The sequence below is a fragment of the Centruroides vittatus genome, unplaced genomic scaffold, assembly GCF_030686945.1.
Source record: "Centruroides vittatus isolate TY-2023 unplaced genomic scaffold, ASM3068694v2 contig_377, whole genome shotgun sequence".
NCBI classification, from domain to species: Eukaryota; Metazoa; Arthropoda; class Arachnida; order Scorpiones; family Buthidae; genus Centruroides; species Centruroides vittatus.
The window spans coordinates 3,181,287-3,208,426 of record NW_027122198.1 but is presented as its reverse complement, the minus strand read 5'-3'; the positions used below and the strand labels follow the sequence as shown (position 1 = coordinate 3,208,426).

Below are 27,140 nucleotides of genomic sequence, written 5' to 3'. Positions count from 1 at the left end.
CAACGATCGAAATTATTGTCAAATGTTATACGACACTGTTACATACAATGCATTGTGTCGCGATGTTTTGTAAACGTTCTTCTGTTATGTAATAAAAGGTTGGTGGTGCTGTTGACCCCTCAAGAAACTGTTGGTGATGGTGACCTAGTTTCACACTCTCCCCTTTCCAGCGCTGACCTTCCGTGAGTCAAGACAGTGTAATTTTGTGTATTCTTTGTTTCTTTGTTATATAACCAGTTATGCAAGTCCAACCAGTTTTTACTAATCTCTGACAAGCAACATCTAGTCTAACAGGTTATGGGCCCAGTTACAGTAACAACTAATTAAGCATAAGAAGGAAATAAAAAGGTAAATTCAAAAAATAACGTACTGGATATAAATTTACATAAGAAGAATATTCAGCGAGAACACAAAAGACTTCACAATAATAGATAAATGTTATGTTGCCATCACTAAATTAAACAACAACAAAACTATCACATTTGGAAATATAAGATGGAATTGCTATTGATAAAAGACAAGTTATGGGATGTAATACAAAAGGAAATACCCTCTGATCCTGACTCATCTTGGTTAACAAAGGACAGAGAAGCCACGATAAGCCTCCTGATAGAAGGCAATAAACCGCCATTAGTAAGAAAAGAAACTATAGCTAAAGGAATTTGGGAAGACATAAGGAAACACCATGTTAAGTCTACATTATTGAATACAGATTACCTATTAAAGAAAATATGCAATTTAAAACTAGAAGAAAATGGCGACATGGAGATACACTTGGCCAACATGGAAGAATTGGTTGATCATCTTACGGCACTGGGAAAAACTCTAGCTGAGAAATTAAAGATAGCATTATTACTTAGTAGCTTACCAGACAGCTATAGCACTTTAATAACAGCACTAGAGACTCATCCAGTAGAAAACTTAACTCAGGAGTTAGTACATAATAAATTACTTGAAGAACACTCAAGAAGACCTCATCAAATGAAGAATGCGAAGTAGATAAAGCATTTAATGTGGGAGTATGCCCAGTAATTCAGAAAAGGAATTTGCTCAAAAATTGTTATTTTTTCAAAAAACAAAGACATGTAAAGAAAAAATGTAGGAAATATTCAATGTGGAAAAAAAAGCATCCAAAGCAGATAAACAAAATTTATGCGGAAAGTGATGAACAACATCCAGAAAAAGAATCCTATGTATGTTTTAAGACAGGAACACAAAACGAGATTCATCAATGGTGCGTAGACTCGGGAGCTTCATCGCATATGTGTTGTGAGAAGTATTTATTCACAACCATTAATAATAAACATACAGAAAGAATGATATTAGCCAATGGTCAAGCTCTATATACTGAAGGTAAAGGCAATGAAAATATTGAATGACATTGAATATGTATGAAAGACATGATATAAAATACTGAGATGTGGAGTTACAGGCAATGCCTTAATCTGTTATATAAGTTGACCCACATAGAAGGCAAATCAAGCGTGAGAGTGTTGCACGGATTTGGTGCAGCAGTAAGGAAAGCCTCCCAAAAAAACACGATGCTCTTGTTATTACAATGCCTGAGCATCACCACCTGGTTCCACAGCAGGGTGTATTGGTGCTGCAATGCCATTCTTGCTAGCTCAGTATCACACTTGCCTGTCCTGATGGAATGCTGGTGTTTGGAAACGCAACAAGCAATCATTCTAGTTGTCATTCCAACATAGTGGGTGTGAATACCAAATGTTGTATTTTCCATTGGAATAGAGTAAACTCCACACCTCTCTAGTATGAAAGTAGCATCCCTATCATTGCACAGTAGCCTCCTAATATTTGGCCGCAGAGAAACTGGTAGAAAAAGCACGTGTTGCCTAAAAATATGACAAACACAGATGGTGACTCAGCCACAGAATGGTAATGTGGGAAGGACTACCGTGCATTCCTTTGGAACATATAAAGACGTGGCAGGAAAAGGAGATCTTTTAACATTGTTTAAGATGTACAGTACCTATACTTGAAATTAGTATATCCTGCCGCATTTACTGCTGAACGAATGGCATTAAGTTCAATGTTGATAGCGGTTTGATTGGAAGACAACAGAAAGGCCCTTCTAATTAAAGAGGCGATAGTTGCATTGATGTAATGCTGTGGCTGGTATGCTGTAGTAGGGATTAAAGGGATATGCAGCTGAATTTATGGAACACGGAGTGTGATATAGCTCCCTGGGATTTGGAGATGTTTAGATCTAAAAATGCAATTACTCCGTCATTTTTTTTTCCCAGGTAAAGCTGATAGTAGAATAAATCTTCATAAGTAAACTTTTGAGGACAAGGAAATCCTCTTTTGTGTTCTGCCAAGCTACAAGAATATCGTCCATGTATCTGCGGTATAACAATGAGTATGCTATCATGAGGGGGAAGTTTTTGAGAGGCCTTCCTTACCACTGCACTAAATCCATGTAACACTCCCACGCTTGATTTGCCTCCTATGTGGGTCAACTTATATAACAGATTAAGGCATTGCCTCTAGCTCCACGTCTCAGCATTTTATAGCACGTGCGCTTTGTCACCAGGTGCGTATGTTTAAATTTTTTTACGTTTAGTTCCATCATTAGTTTTGTTCCAAAGTTCTAATGCCATTAGTTTAATTTAAAAAATTTTTGGTTCAAGAAAGGATTTTAACCGTTATTATCTGCCTGACGAAGACTGAAATAGTTTCGTCAAAAGCACTAGTATTTATAGTGATATTTGCACATAGTTTAATGCCCATATGTTAATTTTCTGGTCTCTCGCTTATTCAATGATCGGCATGAAGTCCAACCATTGTTACAGTCCAACCATACAAAAAATGGCATGGAAAGAAGCCAAACCTCTTGCATATAAGAATTTTTGAATTCTTGGTCTATGTTATTAAACCCAAAGAAACACAAAAGAAACTGAACCTAAAGCCACAAAATTAATTTTTGTAGGGTACGAGAGAGCATCGAAAGATTATCGATTAGTTGACACAAAAACTGATAAGATAACAATAAGCAGAAATGTTCACTTTCTGGAAAATGTCAAGCACAGAGACTTCGAAATTGATATACAGATAATAATGAAAATTCAAAACAAGTTACAATAGTTAATAATACTAATTTAAAAGAAGAATGTGAAACGAAAACAAGGGAACAAGAAATAAAAGAAACTGGCATACATTTAAGGAGATCAGAAAGAACTACTACAGGAGCACTTCCCATAAGGTTAATTGAAACAATAAATTTATCAGTGACAGAGGATGCAGTAGAATCAAGAGAATATAGTGAGGAATCACAGGCAAACATTCCAAAAAATGGAGCAAAGCCATGGATAAGGAAACAGCAGCCATGAAGCATAACGGCACATGGAAAACTACGAAATTACCTCCAGGTAAAACTGCAGTAGGAAGCAGATGGGCATATAAAATTAAGAAAGATGAAAACAATCAAAGTTGTATTTGACTTTTAGAATTAGGAAAAGCACAACAGCGCACAAAACATATTGACACAAAATACCATTTTGTACGTGATTTAAAGAATTCAGGAGAAATTACTGTAATCTATTGCCCGAGTCAACGGTTGATGGCCAACTTGTTAACAAATCTGCTAGACACAAATAAGGTTAAGAAATTAACTCATGATATTGAATTGTATTAATGATCAATTATTGAGGGGGTGTGTTGGAATCAACGATCAAAATTATTGTCAAATGTTATATGACATCGTTACATACAATGCATTGTGTTGCGATGTTTTGTAAATGTTCTTCCATTACATAATAAAAGGTTGGTGGCGCTGTTGACCCCTCAGGGAACCGTTGGTGACGGTGACCTAGTTTCACACTCTCTCCTTTCTAGTGCTGACCTTCCGTGAGTCAAGACAGTGTAATTTTGTGTATTCTTTGTTTCTTTGTTATATAACCAGTTACGCAAGTCTAACTAGTTTTTACTAATCTCTCCAACAAGCAACATCTAGTCTAACAAAAGGACATCGCATTAGATCATTGAAATTCTAAAACATCAGAAAAAAGGCAATAGCGGAGTAAGATACAAGTGCAGGTTTCATAGTTTCATCAACATCTCCCAGTCAGAGTTGATGGAAGGTATCAAGTAAACTCTCCAAAGCAGACCTTTCTCAAAACCCAAACAGGTCTATTTTCACCTGGAGACAGGCAAGCAACAAATTGGAAAACAAAATGAGAGATGTAGGGCCAATCAAAAAGGCAGACAGAGAGAGAGAGAAAACTATAAAAATCCCAAATCTCAAGATCAAAATGCAGTTCTTTGCCAATCCAAATGCTCAATAAATCTGTGTTGCTTCTGCCTTGGACTGTCCTGTTGCATCCCAACTTCTATAAGCACACAATTGGACAGGCCACCTTACCATCATCATCTCTGTCCAGGGGCCATCAATGAACCCTCAGCGCAAGAATCAACCGACATATCAAACTCCTCACTCCCTACAAACTGTGACAGATAGTCAAATAACCTTTCAATGATGAACTTCCTGTCAATATCCATGTAAGCAATTATCTACTATAATAAACAGATTTTGTAAAGACATGTGTCATCTCTGCTTCCGACTCCACCACCCACATGCAAACTGACCCTAGACCATTTCTGATACGGGATTAACTGATCCCTCTGTAACTCGGCAAACTCACATCGGTGTCAGAGAAGTTAAATTTTAAGTCCCCGATCTCCACCAGTGTCAACAAACTCAATTTAGACTATTATTGTTGTTATTGTTTTAAATTTATTGTATGTTACATTACATAAATATAAATTGTATGTAGGTTATTTCAAGTTTCCATAAAAGTTTTTTCCCCTATTCTGATACAAATTAGTAGCAGCAATGCATCCAAAGCTATCAATATTATAAAGATTTTAAATATTAAATTAATTAAAGATATAGTCCAGACTTACAGCCTTTTAATATTTACAATATTTTTAGTATATAAACGAATTATTTAAAAGTACATTATTACATAACAAATTTAAAAAGTTTCTCTCATAAAAATAGTATTAAAATGTCTATAATTTTCCATATACTAACCTTTAACCTTTATAAGAATAACAACTTTATAATGAATTAAAAACAAAACAATATCTTACAAACAACAACTTAAGAGCATGAAATCTATATATTAATTTGGTAAGCCTTAAAAACTGTTCAGCTTTGTTTGAGAGAATGGCTGAGGGTACAAGCATGGTTCAGGTAATAAAATAAAGCTCTTGTCTCATAGATGACGAGGCTGAAGAGAGATTTGAAAAAGGTGCGATGGTTTGGGGATGGTGGAGTGACAAAAGTACAATGTTAAGTCTATAGGAAGGCAGCGTGCCCACATACCATCTAGCAATTTAATTTCTTTTTAACTTTTAGAACAATCTGTTGCTCACTCTATTCTGAATTCATTCTTTATTTTTGCTAATTATACATTAATTTTAACTCTTATTTTACTATCCATTTAGATAAAAAATTTATTTTATTGGCTAAATCTATTAAGAATTCCTTTTATTTTTGAACTAAATTATTTTAATTTTTTGAATCTGTAATAGACAAGGCCAACCAGTGGTTGATTAGATAAAACCACTAAACACTGGTAGTTGATTGTGGGTTCATGCCTTTCCAACAGGTAGGCCACATAAAGTTTTCTGGGATTTTCTTCACATTTATAACACCTAAACAAAAACCAGTTTCCTATAGAAAGTCCTCCCAGGAAGTATCTTCCCCTGGCAGATTGTGTCATGTGGCCGTATACAAACAAAACAAACAAACTGTAGTAAAAAAGTATGGATTGGTGAAATAAATGTATGTTCTTTACAACATTAAAAAGAAGACAATAAAAGCTTTTAAATAAGTCAGTTTTGTCAATATTGACCACAGTACCATCTACCAACTTTTAGCACTAATCTCTGCTTTTATTTTATTGTTACTCCATGATGAGACTAAAATGTGATTCTAACCATCCAATTCATTGCTCAGTGCCAATTGACAGATTTCTGAAGAAACCTACCAACAAAAAGAAGAGTAAACTTTAACATCAAACTGTTGATGGACTTAAGAGTTTTATTGGCAAAGCCCAGAACAAGGCAATTGCCACAAAACAGGCCACCACTACTGTCACCCTTAATCTGAAGCCCTGCCAGTCAAAGTTGGTCAGCCTTAAGAATGCTAAATTGCCATCTTGGCACTCAGATGTAAACTGAAAGAAACCTCATGGTACCAGAGAACAAGTAGATGCAAATCACCCACAGAGAGACCCAGAAAATACTTGCTGTACTGATGATTTTTAAATTTAAAATGTGTTCATTGATTTTACTTTAATTGAATAAAACTTAAATACTAGCAGAAACCTGTCAAAATCATTAATAATAAGAAAATTTTTCATCTAACACTAGCTATGCATTAAATGATGTTTACTGAATTGCAACAGATTATAAACTGAAAATGTGTTTAGATAGACTCTTGAAATTGTTGGGCTGCAATTTGAAAAAACTGCAAACCTATAAATTCTCACTGTCATCCGTCTGCCTGTCTTTTCTTAATCTCAAGAATGGTGATAGATAAATGGAATTCATGACAAGATATGGAAAGCTTAGGGGCAGAAGGCCCAAATTAACTATAGACGAACTTCCAATGCAAACCACAAGTCATGTCATTTCAATTCAAAAATTTTCCCTGAAAGTGGTTAGATAAATGACAGCATGATTCTATTGTCAAAGAAAAAGTATGATGTACAGGGACAAGCCACTACAAATTTGAAGTAAAGAGCATATGTTTTAAATTAAATAAATTAAACATATGGATAAAAATTGCAGCCCAGCATTGTGCCAATGTCACAATAAATAATTGCTTATTTATAATGATATTGTTTTATTTTTTCTCATCTTTGAGATTTAAATTCATTAAGAATTTCTTATAATAATCAAACAATTTATAAAGTTTAAATATAATTTTCTTTGAACATTTCAGAATTTCATCTTTAATTATTTGATATTTGTACTGTAATACATTATAATATCAATTGGGATCAAATCTTCTAACATATGAAATAGTTCAAATTTCTAATAAGCATCAAAAGTCAGAGGACTGAGGTAGTAAAAAAGACTATCATCCAAACAGATCTGAATCAATCAGAATGGTTCAATCAATAGCACAGCCAGAGGATCCAAAAGAGCAATGGAAATCTCCTGCTAGACCAGCTAATAATACCCACTTTTTAATAATTAAAACTTTTTGAAGTAAACTAAAGTCAGTCACCATATAAGTATAAATTTAAATTGTAGAACTGGTAGTTTTCATACTTTTAGTAAAAATAAAAATAAAATTTTTTCTCCTTTCCACTCATATGAGACTAATGATTCAAACCACCATTGCACTCACCAGTCTTTGCAGCAGACCACTGTTAAAAGTACAAGTGACAAAGCATCATAGTACAGTTAAACCTTGCACACAATGTGAATTAGACAATACAAATCAGTATGTATACAGAGCCAATTCTAGGCAACAGCAAAGCAAGCATAGGCAGCATTTCTCCAAAATATAATTTTATAAAAATAAAAAAAATTAAACTTTAACATGGTATCAAAAGCCAGGTGTCAAGTGCTGGAGAAGCTGCATAAGTAAATAAATCTATAGATCATCAATTTGTTTACATAAGATGACATTCATACATAATCCTATTGGATTATGATGGAGAAGTCTTCTTAATGGACCACACATCTGCCATCAACCTGCTGAAAAAAAGATGAAAGTCAGACGATGAAATTTCCTCTAGCTTCAAAAATGCCTTTTGGTATAACTGCCCAAACAAAGATAAGGATGGACATTCAGTGGAAAAACTCGGTGGCATTCATATTTTTTCAGTCCTCCTTAAATATAAGGATTAGATTTTCTTCAATTTGTTTAACTGTTTTGAAAACATGTCAGTATTCCAGACAATCTTTGATATTTCAAATAAATTTATTAAACAAATTTGGTCTTAATCTATCTATGACTTATACTCTGTGGCTACACGCCATATTTCAGATGTATTTTTATGTGTAATTATATCGTTTTTATATTTTATATTTTCTTATTTCCTTCATTCCTTTCTTCCCAACCCATTTGTCCATTCTTCCTGGAATGGACCTATTGTTCTTACCCTTTCTTTGTTATTTCGATGACTGACTCACCCCTGAGAACAAAAGAGGGAGTGTAGCCCTGAGGGAATACAGAGGAACACGTGGGTCATTCTGGAGCGAGAACTCAAGTTGGAAGGAGCGATAGTGGTGTTTCCCGAGTGCGCCAAGTGCCAGAAAGATAGGGACGAGGACGATTTGAGTTTTTCTAGAGAGTGAAAGAGAAAGTGAAAGCGTTCGCCGATCCCCGTTTTCACCGTTATATTTCGGCCGGTAGCTTTGTCATCATCGTCTAGTCGTGGGTACCCTCTTTCCTGTCCATTCTTAATATTCTCTCACTTCTATTTCTTTATTTTGTATAATAGTTTTAATTTTATAATTTAAGTAATATTGTCAGGGATTTTTATTGTACACTAGGATTAAGGTTTATATTTTAAGAGATATTGTCGGGGAAATTTCTGTACCAGATTCGGTATTCTCTCTCATGTATTGTCGGTGGGAGAAGGTGTTGTTGGTATCCCCTGTATCCTGTTTATTTACGAGCGTAGAAATAAAACTCATTGTGTTTTGTTCCTCTCAATTTCGTTTCTTTGTCTTTATACTGCTCGTTAACCTCACAATGGCGTCCGCGACAGGATACCAACAATAACAATTTGTCTTACTCGTTGTAACACCTATATCCCACTTAATTTCATCTGTATCCGTTTTTTTTCGTCATAGCATCATGGCCTCAAACAGTCCTGCAGAAAGTACGATGGTTGGTGATGTATCGGCTTCAAGCCCACCCCTCGTGGTCACTGGATTCTTGGGGATGATCCCCACTTTCTCCAACACCCAAAACGACTCTGTCAACATAAATCAATTTTTTCAAACAATTGAAAATATATCGAGATTAGCCGAGTGGAGGGATGATGTAAAAATCGCGGTCCTCCAAGCTAAGTTGAAGGGAGAGCCACTAAACACATTTTTCTGCCTTCTCGAGCAGTACCCATCTTCGTTTGAAGATGTGAAGCGTGACCTTGTAAAGTGTTTTGAGAGAAAAACTCCTAAAGAGAGAAACCTAATAGATCAACTTTTAAGTGTGAAACAAGGAATGCATGAGTCTGTCATGGACTATTCACGTTTTTCATGAACTATAGAGGGCGCTGAATTTTTACAAAATGGCTACTTTATCTGGGTCGCTTGTAACTAGTAATGTAAAATTAATCATATATTACTGCCCGATATAATGATATATGCTGCTTGTAGCTGTTTATCGAGAAATTTTATAGTAGCAGAACAATTATTGCAAGCGGGATACGTCATTATGTGGTATCGAAGTAAGTGAGCGAGATTGTTTTATGCATATTTGTGCCCTTTGTGTTAAAAACATCAGCTTTGACATTGCCTATCAGGGTTAGATTTACAAGTAAAAAGCTATGTAAATTTTTGCTTAGGCTTCGACTTTCAAGGAGCCTCAAACATTTGTACAAGAAAAACAAAAAATTAAAGTCGAATTTTGTAATAAACATTTTTTTACAAACCAACAAAACATACTATACAAAATAAAAAGTAAAGTATTTCGTTAATTTTTTTTCTAAGAATTAGCGTAAGGTCTTTTTTTTAAAAAAAAATGATAAAACCAATTTTAAAAAAGATTTTTAAAGGAATGGGTATAAGAATTTAATTAAATTCAGTTATAAAACAGAAGACTAGTGAAACCTCACATCTTTTTCTTCCAATAACCGTATTGAATCAGAGAGATAGTCTGATTTAATTTTTTTCTTTTTATAATTGACTTCTAAAATTGTGAAGGGTTGGTAAGGGGACTTACATTCAGCTTAGGGCTTCGAAATGCTTAAATCCGACCCTGTGTCCCACACAAAATAACTGGCATTTTAACTTTAAGAAAATATCTTTTAAAATTGACAGCATAACTTGTTCGTGTAAAGTTGGACAATCGGGAAACTGCCAATTCTTAAGTCTAATTCACTCTTTCACAATTCGGAGAAGCTCATAAATATAACCGACCGATTTCCGAATAATCATCTTTTTTTCGTGTGAGAATAGACAAAAACTTATATTAGGCTCCCGTAAATCTTTGAAATTGCAATTTGTAACGCAACAGAAAGCTTTGCTTTTTCTATTGTTATTCATATTTACTGCTGATAATACACAAGAATTAATCAAACGACCCAGATAGAATAGTTTTGTTTTTAAACACCAGAGGGCGAGCATCCGGTGAAAAATGCGAATATAATACGCACGAAGACCCTTTTCGCCAGAGCGATTAGGAATAATAGTAATATTGCCAATATCAAAGACAACGTTATCCTGGAAAGATTCGTTAAGGGACTGTGCACCCGAGCAAAATCGAATATACTGAGGCGCAACCCTAAAACTCTGGAGGAGGCCTTCGACTTTGCCGAAATAGAAGAGCAAATCGAGATCGAATGTAGCAATCTCGGGGAGAGGAGGAGCGTAAACCTTGCTCTCCAACACCAAGAAGGGGACCCGAGCCATGACGAAGGCACATCGGTCGAAAGCAAAGGTCACGAGAATGACCGTATAAGAAGTCTTGAGGAACAGGTTAAGGCGATTAACAGACTCTCACTGAGTCTGTTAATCGCTTAGTATGTGCACAGAACAAAGGCACCTACAAGGATCAACAACGTGCGTGTTTTGTATGTGGCGGATTAGATCATTTTGCCCGAAACTGCCCAAAGCAAATGAAGCAAAATTTAAACTAGTTAAGGAGCCTAGTGATGGTCAGTGCTATGCTCCCGACACCATAATCAACCTGACCTCAAATGTACTTTTGTCGAGTAAGGGTCTTCCCCTTATCAAGGGCCAAATACTCGGTCATAATATAAAATTTTTATTGGACACTGGTGCAGAGAACTCGCTGTGTAACCTGGTCGTGTTTGATACTGTCCCTAGGGACATATTGGAGAAATTAAGAATAGAAGATACAAATTTTGGCATCAGGGGTATCAGTGGGGTGGTTAGTAATTGTAGATATCTTTTTAATGCCACTTTAAACTTCCAGAGTCATCCATACCCTATAAAGATGGCATGTATGCGGTTTCCCGATGGTTTAGAGTATGATGGTATATTAGGTGTGGATATATTAACCAAAGTTCCACAATTACTCGAGTGGATAAAGGACCTTTTTCGTGAAACCTCTCTAAGCCCCCAGAGCAAGGAAGTTGTGGTGTTCAGTTGTTCCAGCTCTAATCCCGTCAGTCTACCAAACATAATAGGTCTTGATGCACAGCTGCAGAGTAGAATTCATGATATATTTAAAAAATACCCAAATTGCTTCGCTTCTAATATTACGGAGCTGACCGGCACCCAGTCGTTTATGCATAAACCCCTCATTGATTCCCAACATCCGGTAAACATCCGGCAGTACAGAATTCCTGAGTGCTACCTCAGAGAACTCAGGAAACTAATCTTCTCTTACATTGAAGCTGGAATAATTGAAGAGAGTTCGTCGGAATGGAACTCCCCAGTTCATGTTATAGAAAAAGAGACTGGCGAGCTGCGCATGACCCTCAACCTCCGGCGTGTCAATGAGGTGACTAAGCCCCAAGAGTTCCCAATGTCCCGTGTTGACGAAATCCTCAGTCAGTTTCACGGCAGCCGTTATTTCTCAGTTCTGGACCTTAAATCTGGTTATTTCCAGATCCCCTTACACCCCTCCGTGAGACACATCTATGCTTTTTCCACCCCTTGGGGAAAATATCAGATGTGCTGATTACCCCAAGGGGCAAAGAACAGTGGCCGATACTTCCAATATGTTATGTCAAACCTTCTCGGACAGTTCGTGGGGATAAATTGTTTTGTATTTCAGGACGATGTAGTCCTATTTTCTAAAACCATCGAAGAACACCTCGTGTTAATCGATAACGTCCTGGATATATTAAGTAAAGCCAACTTAAAGCTACACCCTCAAAAAAGTAAATTTCTAATGGAAGAGGTGTGTTACCTCGGCCATGTGATAAATAAAGATGGGATACTCCCTGACCCTAGTAATGTTCGCGCTATAAAGGATGTAAATCCTCCCAAAAACGTAAAGGGCGTACGTAGCTTTCTAGGAATGGTCGGGTTCTTTCGCGATTTCATCCCGAACTTTGCTAAAGTTGCTCTCCCGTTAACGGAATTAACAAAAAAGGGCAAAAAATTCAATTGGGACTTGCGTTGCAAAGAGAGTTTCGAAAATTTTAAAGTTTTATTAACTAAATCCCCCCTTCTCATTCACCCAGATTTTTCGATTCCTTTTCACATGTACACTGACGCATCAGATCAATGTGCTGGGGCCGTGTTAGGTCAAATTAGAGATAGTAAGTTCGCACCAATTGGATATTTTAGTAGAAAGTTCCATGGCACAGAACTTAGATACTCTACTATCAAAAAAGAATGTCTGTCTATAATTCTATCTCTCCGGCACTTTAAACCCATTATTCTGGGTCATGAAGTGAACATCTACTCGGATCATAAACCGTTAACCTACATTAAAGCAATGCAGAACCACAATAAACGTCTAATGAGATGGTCGATGAAGCTATCTGATTACAACTACAACGTGTGTCATGTGAAGGGTGAGCTGAACCCAGTCGCTGACTGGCTTTCGCGCCCTGAGACCCCATCTAAATTGTGGACCCCTCATATCTGTAATATGAACATTACGAAACAGAATTTTTGGCAGAGGATAGTAAACTCGCAAAGTGGGGATGAATTTTTCAAAAAATTAAAGGACAATCGCATAAATCAAAATATTAGCCTATCTGCATTCCCTAATAGGATACGTCCCGAGTACCAATTAGAAGGTAATGTGCTTATGCATGTAAAGCCAGACCACCATGGCTTACGCCTGTGGAAACGTCCTTGTGTCGGAGAGAGCATGATTAATGAAGTCATCAAAGTGTTTCACGACTCGGACATTACAGGTCATTTCGGTGCCGAGAAAACCTGTAAATTAGTTGATAAGCATTACCACATCCGCAACCTGAAAACTCATGTGCGTCGGTACATCAAAAATTGCACCACTTGTCAAAAATTTAACCTACATCGCCGTCGCGCCCCTTACCAAGAAACTGAAATTGCTGCTTACCCGTTTCAAAAAATAGCAATTGATATCGTCGGTCCCCTCCGTGTAACCCCGAGAGGTAATAGATATTTATTCACAATTATAGATGTGTTTACGAGATACGCCAAAATTATCCCTATTAGCGACCAATCTGCTAAGTCGGTCAGTGACGCAATTTTCGATAATATTGTATGCCGGTATGGATGTCCGGAAGTTGTAATATCCGATCGTGGGAGAAACTTTACGTCCAATTTATTTCAAGAAGTATGCAAATTACTTAATATTAGCCATAACATGACCACTGCGTATCGCCCCTGCTCGAATTCTGTGTGCGAGCATTTCAATAAATCTATTTGCGGGGTGATATCACGCATATCCAAAGGGAATAATAGGGACTGGGATTTATTTGTAAACCCTGCCATTTTTGCGTATAATAATACCACCCACACTTATACGAGAGAAGCCCCGTCTTTCTTATTATACGGCTTCGACCCGCGCCTTCCCTGGACATTTCCTGATGCTACCTCAGTAGTAGACATGGATGAGGGTGAAAGGAGTGAGTGGATTAACAGACTGAATGTCATTTGCGAGAGTGCCTTTACATCGGGTAGAGTAAAAAACTCTTATAATAGGGATCAGGTCAATCATAACCGGACGTGCAGCAATTGGAAAACAGGGCAAAGGGTTTGGCTACTCCGGAAGGGTACAGGGAAGAGATATGGTAAATTCTCAGCCAAATATCTTGGACCCTTTCGCATTTCGAGAATGTTGGGACCGGTGACGGCCGAATTAGAGGGAAATTCACGTATCAACCGTATTTCTGTTCATACTGACAGGTTGAAACCTTGTTTTATCCCTATAAAAGAAAATTGCAGACAGAGAAAAGGATACCATGGAGATCCTATGGGAAAAGAAACGGATGTAAGTGATTCAGAGGATAATGATGAACCTATCTACATCCAGCACATTCCCACCAGTTCTAGGTTGGGACAGAGCTGTGACCAAGTACCACGCTTGGAGAAGGAATGTGTTGATGAACCTCATGACGATATTAATAAAACGATCGATCTTCCTATACCCCACCATGGTTACTATTTACGAAATAAAAGAGTCAATTACCATAAATTACATCACGGTACTTGACCACTTTTCTTTTGTGGGGGGCGTATGTGGCTACACGCCATATTTCAGATGTATTTTTATGTGTAATTATATCGTTTTTATATTTTATATTTTCTTATTTCCTTCATTCCTTTCTTCCCAACCCATTTGTCCATTCTTCCTGGAATGGACCTATTGTTCTTACCCTTTCTTTGTTATTTCGATGACTGACTCACCCCTGAGAACAAAAGAGGGAGTGTAGCCCTGAGGGAATACAGAGGAACACGTGGGTCATTCTGGAGCGAGAACTCAAGTTGGAAGGAGCGATAGTGGTGTTTCCCGAGTGCGCCAAGTGCCAGAAAGATAGGGACGAGGACGATTTGAGTTTTTCTAGAGAGTGAAAGAGAAAGTGAAAGCGTTCGCCGATCCCCGTTTTCACCGTTATATTTCGGCCGGTAGCTTTGTCATCATCGTCTAGTCGTGGGTACCCTCTTTCCTGTCCATTCTTAATATTCTCTCACTTCTATTTCTTTATTTTGTATAATAGTTTTAATTTTATAATTTAAGTAATATTGTCAGGGATTTTTATTGTACACTAGGATTAAGGTTTATATTTTAAGAGATATTGTCGGGGAAATTTCTGTACCAGATTCGGTATTCTCTCTCGTGTATTGTCGGTGGGAGAAGGTGTTGTTGGTATCCCCTGTATCCTGTTTATTTACGAGCGTAGAAATAAAACTCATTGTGTTTTGTTCCTCTCAATTTCGTTTCTTTGTCTTTATACTGCTCGTTAACCTCACACTCAATTTCAACTATCAATTAAAAAGTTTGGGCATCACTGATTACTCAATCACTCAATCTATTCAGAAGTGACTCAAATCAGAAAGAACATTAGTTAAAATATAAGTGACAGTTGCAGGCCATGAATCAAGTTTATAAGTAAATATATTTAGTTATAGTTAATTCTTTGTAGATATTTCTAGAACTTTTTCTTTCTCTTTTGCTTACTGGCAATAAACCTAATGTGACTGGAGGAAAAAGAGTATATAATGGGTGGATGGAAAATACAGACATTTTTGCACATTTAGAAGGACAATAAAGGGAGTTATTTTCAATGAGCAAAAAAAAACACAAAGACTGTCAGGTCATAAAAACTCCAAAAATCATACAAGATTTTGCTGATGAAAAAAGGATTGTTATGACATTGTACCATTCTTGTTTTGCAATACCAAAGAACACAACATTGCCACAATCCACCACTTTAGGCATTGAGATTCTTCTTCCACATAACTCTTGTCATTGCTCCTCCTTCCCTCTTATTCCAGTCTTCTGTAGTTTTAATATAGGTTAAGGCATTGTTGGTGTATGCATTAAATGTTTTTTGTGATTAATTATGATTGTAACAGGAATCATGAGTTAAACTTTTGTTTTACATGACAACCTTGGCTAGATCCCTTTTGTCAGCCCTAACATAATATATACTGGACGACAAAAAAAATAACGCACCATGAAGGACTTGTTGGATTTGAATAAAAATTGGTATATTGCATCATCATAGCTAGATATGCAAATGATTAGCTTTTGGGATCAGGTTCTTGTGTTGTATCACCACCAGAGGATAGAAAAGTGCTTCCTCTGTCTGATATAAAGATGTACGCTGTGACGACTTGTGCATATGTCCTGCTCTTGTGTTGATGGTTGTGACTTCGTTGAGTGAAAGACATGCCTTTATGACACATTCAATGGCCTTACACTCAGTTAAGTGAGTTTGAGAGAGGCCACATCATTGGATTGAGAGAAGGAGGATAATCATATCGCCGGATTGGCCACCATCTGAACCGTTCTGATGGAACTGTTAGGATGTGTTATGAGCAGTGGGTACGTAGGGGTACGCATGAACGGCAAACAGGCTCTGGACACTATCGACAGACCACCAGGCGGGAGGATCGTCTCATTGTACGTCAAGCACGGACAGTGCCTACAGCTTCATCATCTACCATTCATGCAGCAGTAGCACCTGCGTTACGGAACCATGTATCCAGCCACACCATTTCCAGGCGCTTAGTAGAAAGCGGATTGGTCTCCTCACGCCCAGTATGTGTTCTACCATTAACAGCCACCCACAAATGCCTCCGTCTGCAGTGGTGTCTTGCACGACAATCATGGACAGCTACCGACTGGCAGCGTGTTGTCTTCAGCAACGAATCCCGCTTTTGTTTGGGGGCTCACGATGGCCGTGTGAGGGTATGGCGGCCCGCTGGTCAAGGTGTCAACCCAGCCTATACTGTGGGGCGGCACACGGGCCCAACCCCTGGTGTTATGGTGTGGGGAGCCATAACATACGACAGTAGGACATCTCTAGTTGTCATGCGTACTACCCTCACAGCCCAACGATATGTGCAATACATCCTCCGGCCACATGTGTTGCCCCTCGTGGCAGGACTTCCGACAGGCATATTCCAGCAGGATAATGCCCGGCCACACACCGCAGTGGTCTCCCAAGCATGCCTACATAACATTGCCACACTTCCTTGGCCTGCACGGTCTCCAGATTTATCGTTAATCGAACATGTGTGGGACTACCTGGGACGCCAGCTGTGACAGCCGCGGGATCTGACGCATCTTGAGTCCCAGTTGCATCATGCGTGGACAGATATGCCACAGAACATTATACGCAACCTTTATGCCTCCATGCCAAGGCGCATCACAGCTTGTATCTGCGCTAGAGACGGCCCAACGGGATATTAGTGCCTGCACTGTATTGAACATTACTACAAAATAAAGTATGTTTTTGCTTTATGGTTGCAATCATATACCTGTCTAGCTATGATGATGTCACGTACCAATTTTTATTCAAATCCAACAAGTCCTTCATGGTGCGTTATTTTTTTTGTCGTCCAGTGTATCTCACAACAACCTAGAAATTTTAGAAGCATGTTGAAACAGATTGTATTCATCTAAGACATGGCATTTACTGTAATTTTATGCAGATAATCTATAGGTTATCAAACATTTTTCAAAATGCCACATGGAAGAGTGTTTAGTATGGAAGAAATTGCAAGAATATGGAAATTAAAAGCAGAAGGTTGTCATGTCAAGGAAATTGTTGTTTTAATGAACAGATCTACTCTTGAAATTTATAAAATTTTGAGAAAATCATCACCAATACCTTCTAAACATCAATCAGGAAGACCCCAAATCACATCTGAAAGGGATGATAATCGAATTATGCATCTTGCATCACACAGGATAAATCAGTTCGTCAAATTCTGTTTAAAAGTAAATTAAAAATATCAAAAAGCACTGTTTATCAAAGAAGTTCAGCAGTTCCACATATAAAATTTCTGCCATGGTGAAAAAACCACCACTAACAAAACAACACAAATTAGCAAGAATGCAGTGGGCTAAAGATCACATGTTGTGAAATGACCAATAACTCTCAGTTCTTTTCAGTGATGAAAAGAAATTTAATTTGAATAGCCTAATTACTGGCATTAAATTAGCAAAAAGGAGTGCAGTTTTTTAGCAGGCAAAAAGGTGATGATTCTGTTATGATGTGGGGCTGCTTTGGATTTAATGGTTTATCAAATTTAGTGATTTTAACTGGTAGACAGACATCTAAAAGTTATCAAGAAAGCCTAAAAAATTATTTAATACCTATTGGAGAAGAAATTGGAGGACCTGACTGGATTTTCCAGCAGGACAATGCCAGTATTCATTGTTCACACTCAACAACTAAGTGACCAGCATGAAGCCCAGACATAAATCTGATTGAGAACTTGTGGGTGCATTCTTGCTCAAAAAATTTATGCTAATAACAGGCATTTTATGACAGTTTCAGAGTTTAAATAAGAAATCATTAAATGCCGGTTTCAAATGGACCCAGAAATCTTACAATTTATCAATCAATCAATGCAATCAATATCTAATCGCATTTTTAAAGTCATTAAACATAATGGCAGTTATATTTCATATTAAAACAATTTTCATCAATTTATATTATGAACTATTGCTCAAATTTTAAATTTATCTATATTTTTGGGACATCATAAAACAAGTATTTTGTGTTTCACACTTTATGTAACTGTCAAATATTGTAAAAACAATTATATAACATTGTATTATGCCATAAATAGACAATAATAACCACTTGCATTGTTAAAAAATACTTAATATTTAAAAAAAATAAAAACATATAGATTATCTATATTTTTGGGACACTATATTTCCCACAGATCTGCTTTGTTTACAAAAGTGACACATCTTTCAAATGACTGTTCATCGGGAACCGAACACCAAATTCATCTATTGGAGTAGCAAACATGACCAAAAATGGGCATTAGAATTGAGGGGGAGGACCCCAAATAAAAAGGAAAACAAATGATGACAGCAGAGAGTTTGTCAATCCTCTCTTGGTGAAAGGTGACCTCGCCACACTCTGCCAACCATCCCAGTTACCACCGTTCACCATCAGCACCAATTTACCTGCTACCCAACTGACCCAGTACCAATAAACCTGTTATCGAGACAATCCAGTGCCAATCTACCATCTCAAGACAGCAAATCAAGGTATTTATCGACATGTGCTCAATTTTGTAAACTCTCTCATGACTGAATGGACTCTCCCATCATGATCCATGGCTGTAAACTGTAACATTGTAAGGTCTTTTGGTTAAATAAAGTTATTAGACCTCCTCCATCCTGAATCCAACCACTTACATATGTGGCTATGAGCAAAACAAACAGGCCTAATGGTCACAATGGTGTCAATCCTAATGTAGGCATTGCTGATGCAGGGCCGATCCTTTGGTCACATATTTATTGATGAAATTATTGATCTTCAAGCTTTTTCCTCTAGAAAATTTTCTGTAAACATCCCTGTGTATCTCTAATAATTTGTTAACAGACATGAAACAGAAAAAACAATATTTTAATGCTTGAGATGGAAACTTCTAAACTGCATACTGGTAATTAATCTTGCTTTCAACTACTGCCCCAGAAGCATTAGAGTATATGATAGGGCATGTATACAAAGGTCTCATTTTTATTTATTATGCCTTTGTGTCCTTTTTAACTCTATTTAAAATTTATTTTGTATACTAGTACTTTCTATATATTAACAGGACTTATTATACTGGAAATTATGGATGCAGATATTTAGTCTTACAGATCAAAAATAATGTTCTTTATTTTTATTCTTGCAATTTTCTGTGAGGTATTTGTTGCTGCAGATTATCTGCACAAATTTATTGTAAGTAGAAACACTGAAATGATGAAATTTAATGATTATTATTATTACTATGTATATCCTAAAATTAAGGCTCTCAAATGCAAATATGGCAATATCTTGGACCTAAATCAAACTCTTAAAATAAATATTATTAAGTTTTAGTTTCACACAATAGATGATGATTTCCAATTACAAAGAGTTTGAATGGTATCAAATATATATGAAACAATGTTTACTTAAATTCTGATGTTATCACTTTGAAAAAAATAGGATTTTAGTTTAGATATCAGTAGTATAACTGATAATAAAGTGGATGTTAATAATTAGTGTAATGGCATTTTTGTTCAATTTTATCATAATCATTTATTTATAATGTTTTGTTTTGAATATTCATGTGATATGATTTTATAATTTTGTATTATCCTATCAATTTATTAATAAAAAGTTAATAATTATATGTCTTAAAGATTAAAAAAGATCACAGCCATGTTCAAAATCACTCCAATTAATGAAAAGCATATAAAAGAAAAAAAATTGTAAATAGATGAAAATATACCATCACATTTATAAAAAGATTACAGATATAATTCTGTGATTAATATTTAGACTATAAATTATCAATTTTGATACATTTGGTTATTTATCTTTATATCAATTTCCTACATTTCTATAAACTGAATTAAATTTAAAGTAAATAATCATATAAATTATTAAAATAAAAATTATATACTTACTCCAATCATTAACTGTCGAAGCTGAAAATATAAAACAAGAAAACAATCAGTTATTTTAATCAGTTATAAGATAAATTTACATAAAACTAAAATTATAATTGTAAGAACATTACTCATATTTTTCAACATTAAAACTAAATAACATTTTGTTACATTTTACTATTTATCACTAAATTATTTAAAGGATAATTCCACATTATTTTTTTAACTGTTTATAAAATATACAATTTAAATCTTACATATTTTTTTTCAAGTGCATCAAAACTTCCTTTAATCCAACTAATAAGCTGAGAAGCACCATGGCATTCATTATTTTCACTTAAAATTTTTAGACGTAAATCTAAACGAATAAAATAAAATGTTTAATACTTATTAAATAATTAAAAATAGTTAATCAACTTTAAAGATTTTAAACTGCAATGTATAATAATATATTTAAAAGCATTTACAATATTTTTCAAAATGTTTTCATAAATCAAAAATCTTTGAACCTCTACAGTACAAAGAGTACACCAGTGAATCAGATTAATATTCAAACAGTAATTTAGTACAGATAACCAGTGGAAAAATTCAGAAAATTTATAAAGGAAGAATTATAATAAATTTATATTTTTGTAACAGATCATATAAACAGATTAACAGATATAACAGATCACAAGATTTATTAATGAATAGTAACCAAAAGTAATTGATTTTTTTTTCTCCTTGGGGAGTCATACAGTTTTACTGTTGCAGATTAATAACTGGATAAATTATACAAGGTTGCCAATCAGGATATCAATTTCAGGATGAGAAGCAAGGTGAGGGGAGATATGTGGTAATAGTAGACACTGAGACAAGTCAATTTTATGATTGAATACATTTATTATGAGAAAGTGAAAGACTTAAAAGTTGCTTAAAGACAAAGTTTGCCCCAGGATGACATTTTGTTTTATAAGTCCCGAGTAGTGGTGTCAAATTGTTGGTTATATCCACTCAATAATTTGTTATCTCTGAGGCAGTGATGGATGGAGAATCAAAGATGAAATCAGCAATAGGAAAGCAAGCACACAGGAAGAGACAAATCTTTGTATCACCAAGTTTTAGGAGAAGTACAGTAGAGCATCGATTATTTGAACACCAATCAACCAAAACATTGGGTAACCAAAAGCATTTCAGTCGGACTATGTCATGCTGAATCAAACATTTTTAATACTAGATTAACTTGTAAAGTATAATTTTTTTTGTTTTTATATTTTTCAATATATTTATTTTGTTTGCACAAAATAAAGAAATAATTTTTAACGATACAATAGCCACAATTAGTGTTACCACCCATCCGGTTTTCACCTGGACAGTCCGGGAATTGATTCACTGTCAGGGTGAACTATTAATTTTGTCCGGAAATTTCGTAGAAATTATGAAATTACAATGAAACAAAGTCCTTGCAAATATTTTTATAAATTTACACCATTTGAACAGCAAAAGACCTCACACTCACTGAAATGCATGTGCCATTCTGCCATGTTACTCTGTTTACGCCGACATGTGATGCTCAACCTACCTCTTGACCTTTTTTTTTTTTGCTTCTACGTTCGTACACATCTATGGAGCTAAATTATCTGCTCTTTCTTAATTTAGGTTACGCACATTACTCCTACGTAAGTCCCTAGTCCCTAACTGTAACTGGTTTAGAACCGGCATGCATGTTATTCTTCGCATTGTAAAATGACATTGCGCATGCGTCGTGAACTTCTGTTCGAACAAACCTGACCTGCCGTCCAGGTCAGCAATTTTGTAAAGGTGGCAACACTAGCCACAATTATTATTATAAAAATTTTCGTTAGGCTTAACATCAACGAAAATTCAACGCGAAGCGACACGCAATGGAGAAAAATTTCAACATGGGATATATTAATATACTATTATTGGGATATACTAATATACTATATTAATAATGTATTTTTTCATACATAATCAGTCATCTAAAATATCAATTTTCCGAACAACCCCAGTCCGCGGTTGATTCGGATAATTGATGCTGTACTGTAATCAGTTTGTGTCCTTAAAATCTGGGTTTTTAAAAGGATTTGTTTCCAAATTATGCATGCTAATTGTCCCAATTTTTCTGGACATCATTATCTGCATGGTCCCTTCTCTGTATCCAGGTGAAACTGGACCAGATCAAGTTACCAGAAAGGTTGATCTTTGATATTCAACTTGACATCACATCATGACTCTGATCAAGTGATGTTGGTGAACTATGAGACTTTCATTCAGATTTTAGCCTGTTATTTTCCCCCCTGACACCAGGGAGATATAACAGATCATCTCGGAATTTTAGTTACTTTCATGTGACATTTTCTCACCAAAAATTACTTTATTTTTCTGTTTTGTCTTAATTTTGTCATCTCTACAAGAACTAGAGTCAAAGTTCATCTCTTCACTATGACACTTGTTAAAATTCCAACACAAGCTCAGGTCTCGCTCAAGACTTCACAATTATTTTTATATAATAAAATGTCTTATTTTACATTTAATAATTCAGCAATTCTGAAATTTTTTCTTTCTAATTAACAATTTTAACTAATTAATAATTTTAGTTTGCAAAATGTATCAGATAATCATTAATAAATAGCAAATTCTAGAAATGTGTTGGAATGACACACTGTTATACATAGCTTTTATTTCCTGACATTAAATAACATTAGTATCAAATGATAACAATGAATTAATGGAGAAAACTTTCTTGTGCTGAAATATACAAGACCAATAAATATTTAGCCAAACTATAGTCTGAATAATCCTGAAATTAATATGTTTATTATAGGATATTTGTTGTTTAAAACAAGCTTTAAACACAATAAAACTAAAAATCTAAAATTGTTGTTTTCATTTTTCCCCCTTATCCACCTTTTATCAGAGACAAAACTTACATTAAGGATACTCAGAACAGAAAAACAATCATTTATTTTTCAAAAAACAACAAGTTATGCATTTTGGGTAAATTTTCTACAAATATTGTCATACACCATCAAACTTGACACCATCAAATACATGATGGTGTACAAACAAGAAATTTGTAAAAGAAATGGAAAATGGGGTTATCTGTAAGTTTATATTGATAATATTGCTTTGTAAACTCTGAAAGATTGTATTTTTGTTTTATAGCCTGAAGATGGGTGACAATATTTATAGAAAATTCACCCAAAATACATAGCTTGGTTTTTGAAAAAATAAATGATTAAGGATACTCAGAACAGAAAAACAATCATTTATTTTTTCAAAAACCAAGCTATGTATTTTGGGTGAATTTTCTATAAATATTGTCACCCATCTTCAGGCTATAAAACAAAAATACAATCTTTCAGAGTTTACAAAGCAATATTATCAATATAAACTTACAGATAACCCCATTTTCCATTTCTTTTACAAATTTCTTGTTTGTACACCATCATGTATTTGATGGTGTCAAGTTTGATGGTGTATGACAATATTTGTAGAAAATTTACCCAAAATGCATAACTTGTTGTTTTTTGAAAAATAAATGATTGTTTTTCTGTTCTGAGTATCCTTAATGTAAGTTTTGTCTCTGATAAAAGGTGGATAAGGGAAAAAAATGAAAACAACAACTTTAGATTTTATTGTTTTTAAAGCTTGTTTTTAATCTAAAACCAACAAATAGTATTAAATCCATCCCATTGTATTTTTTATAAATATATGTTTGTGCAATTCTGCATCATGGATACTGTAAAGATGATTGATATTTGTAATATCATAGCTTTAGAAAACAAGCTATGAAAACTCCACAAAATGTGCTTCAGTGTGGGAATGTCCAGTGTTGACAACCATTTTATAGAAATGTCTGTACAATGTACTCTCTTAAGTTGCTTATACAGTCAAACCTGTTTTTATGTGCTCTTTTTATGTGCGATTTTTATTTGTGCGATTTTTTTTAATGCGAATTTTTAATTTGTGCGGTATAGTTGGCGACTAGTCTCGTGCGATTCGTCATGTCTTACGTTGACTTATTATAGCTAAATAAACTTATTATAGCATAAATGCACTTATTATAGTAATATTATTGCATGAATATGAGAAAAATGAAATAATTTACTTTTTAAGTCAACAAAACACCACCTGGACAAAAATATGTAAAACAGACGATAGACCAGACGATGCAGTCAAGTGCTGACATCTGTGTCAATAAATTCTATTTCGTACGGTTTTGAGTTATTTTCTATGTGAGACTTTTTTTATGCGGTCCCCGTTGACCGCATAAAAAAAATATTTTTTAATTGTGTCGCGAAAACTATTATTTACAGCCATTCGTGAAGTTTCGTGAGATTTTTTTATATGCGTTTTTTTTAATGCGGTCCCTATCCCCCGCATAAAAACAGGTTTGACTGTATATACACTGCTGAAAATGGAAGGAATTGGACAAAGAAAGAATTATACCCACAAACAAAAATTACTCAGAATATTTATCTATATGACTTATTACATTGACACAATTTTCAATATGTTTAACTCAGAAAATCTGTATGCAGTACCACATAAAAGTTGAATGTCATCCATCTCAATACCCATTGCAGTCACTGCTATATTGAATGTAGGTGTTCGCAAGTGTATGCTTTCGATTCTACAGGTGTTGGATTTCATCCTGTGAGATAATTGCATGCCTACTGCACCTGCACAATAGAAGATATGATGATCAATCTTTGAAAGATAAACTCAAGATTTTTGAACATTACAGCAATCTTCCAAAATGAGCCAAAAGAAAGGCTGCAGTTCAGTTGAAAATCTCACAGCCTTTATTGTGCTTGTTTCTGAAGAACAGAAATGATCTTAATAGATAGATTCACAAATACTGTCTTTTAGCATTAAATACAGGGGTGTGCACAAATTATTGGAAAATTATGTAAGATTATATTTTCACTAATACTGAACAAAAATAAATGTTATTACCACCATTTGAAAAAGATATTTGCAGTTTTGTACTGACCTTCAACACATTCAATGTGTGCCCCTCATGTGGTAAGGCAGATGTTTTAGACTGTACTCCCATTCTTGCCCAAACCTTCTCAAGCACATCTCGTGTGACATTCCTGATTGCAGTGTAAATGCACTGTTTCAATTCTTGCAATGTCATTGGAAATGGAGGGATGTGAAAATTATTCTTGACAAAACCCCACAGAAAGAAATCACATACTGTAATATCTGGTGACCAGGGTAGTCATGTGTGGAAATTTTGTTGTGGCTTCTGCATGACAAACCCTAAATGAACATCTGCCAGGTCAATGGATTGGTCGTGCAGCAGCCATAGACAAAACTTTCTGCATATGGCCACTCCAGTCACCAGATATCACAGCATGTGATTTCCTCCTGTAGGGTTTTGTCAAAGACAGTTTTTACATCCCTCCACTTCCAATATTGCTGGAATTGAAATGGCACATTCACACCACCATTGGAAATGTCACATAAGACATAACTAAGAAATTTTAGGCAAGAATGGGAGTTCCATCTGAACATCTGCCATGCCATGTGAGGCACACATTGAATATATTTAAGGTCAGTACAAAATTGCAAATATCTCTTTCAAATGGTGGTAAAATGTATTTCTGTTCAATAATATTGAAAATATAATCAAGCCAAACAATTGTTAGATTATATCAGGCTATAATAATGTTACTACAGTATTTTCATGGATTGTTTGGCATGTTGGTCTATCTGGGTAGACCATGAAATCAGATATTTCCTTATGGTAAAAACCAGCATACCAGTTTAAGTGCAATTATATATCCCTCTCTAGAGGGCACTTTAATAAAATGAACATGTTTTTATTCTAAAATTGTTAAAAACTGTCAACATTACATCAAAAATGCAATTATGTTTAATTTCTTCATTTTGTTTAAAGTACATTTTTTATGTTTATTTTATTGTAATTTGATTCAAAAATACTAAAATAAACATATAAAATTTAGAAACTATCTCAACTTACACAAATTAATATCATCTTTTGTGTGAAATTTGAAAGGAAGGTATTATCTTTCAGTGTCAGAGTAGATTGCCAGTGCAGCCCATATTGATTAAATACTACTACTACTACTACTACTAAGTCATTAATTGTTTTATTGTCATGTAAACAAAAACTCTCTTCCTGATTTCAAGTTGTTCAAATTAATGTTATTATTTTATTGTACTGGAAAGAATGTTTTCTTTAACACTTAATTAACAACTAGTTTGTTAAATATGATTAATTTTATTTTTTTAGTCACAGTTTAACAGGCATACTGTAAACCTGGGTTTCCTACATGCTGGTCTCCCCCCGTTATGTGTGGCATGCCAGTCAATCCAGAAAAATATGGTATTAATAATTAAATGCTAAGTAATTTGGCCTAGAGGGAAGGTGGCATCTATTGATAAATTTAATAATTATAATTAAATTAAAACTTTAATAATTAATTTCGAAGGTTCTGGAAAAAAAAAAAGTTGGCACAAAGTGGGACTTGAGTCCCACTTTGTGCCAACCCACAACTCCTGTATATTATGAGGTCACATTGCTAGTTACACTCAGTGCCGTAACTAGGACAGTGCCAGCGGTGCCCAGGCACAGGGCGTAGACCCCCGGGGGTGCAGAAATGACCTGGACCAAGTTTTGTGTCATAGTGTCATAGTTTTGGGGCGTAGTTACAGATCCTCGCACCGAGTGCATAAAAGGCTAGTTATGGCACTGGTTATACTATCCAAATCTCTGTCCAATCACCATGAATAACCAGTTATATCTAAATTAATAGTTCTGGAAGCAAAGATTAGACAGAGATCTGGGTAGCAACAGATTCTTTTCTTCCAGAACTTTCTAAATTAATTATTAAAATATTAATTTAATTATAATTATTAAATT

General features: G+C 35.1%; 1 protein-coding gene across 1 annotated transcript in view; it reads right to left on the bottom strand.

Moving 5' to 3' along the window:
* LOC136975674 (HORMA domain-containing protein 1-like) overlaps nt 1-27,140 on the bottom strand; it is a 185,771-nt gene that overhangs the window by 126,334 nt on the left and 32,297 nt on the right. Inside the window, exons 3-4 of the mRNA XM_067270779.1 lie at nt 20,497-20,597; nt 20,258-20,278 (exon numbers count right to left, since the gene is read on the bottom strand). Coding sequence (XP_067126880.1) covers nt 20,258-20,278; nt 20,497-20,597 — 122 coding nt within the window. The remainder of the gene's footprint in view (nt 1-20,257; nt 20,279-20,496; nt 20,598-27,140) is intronic.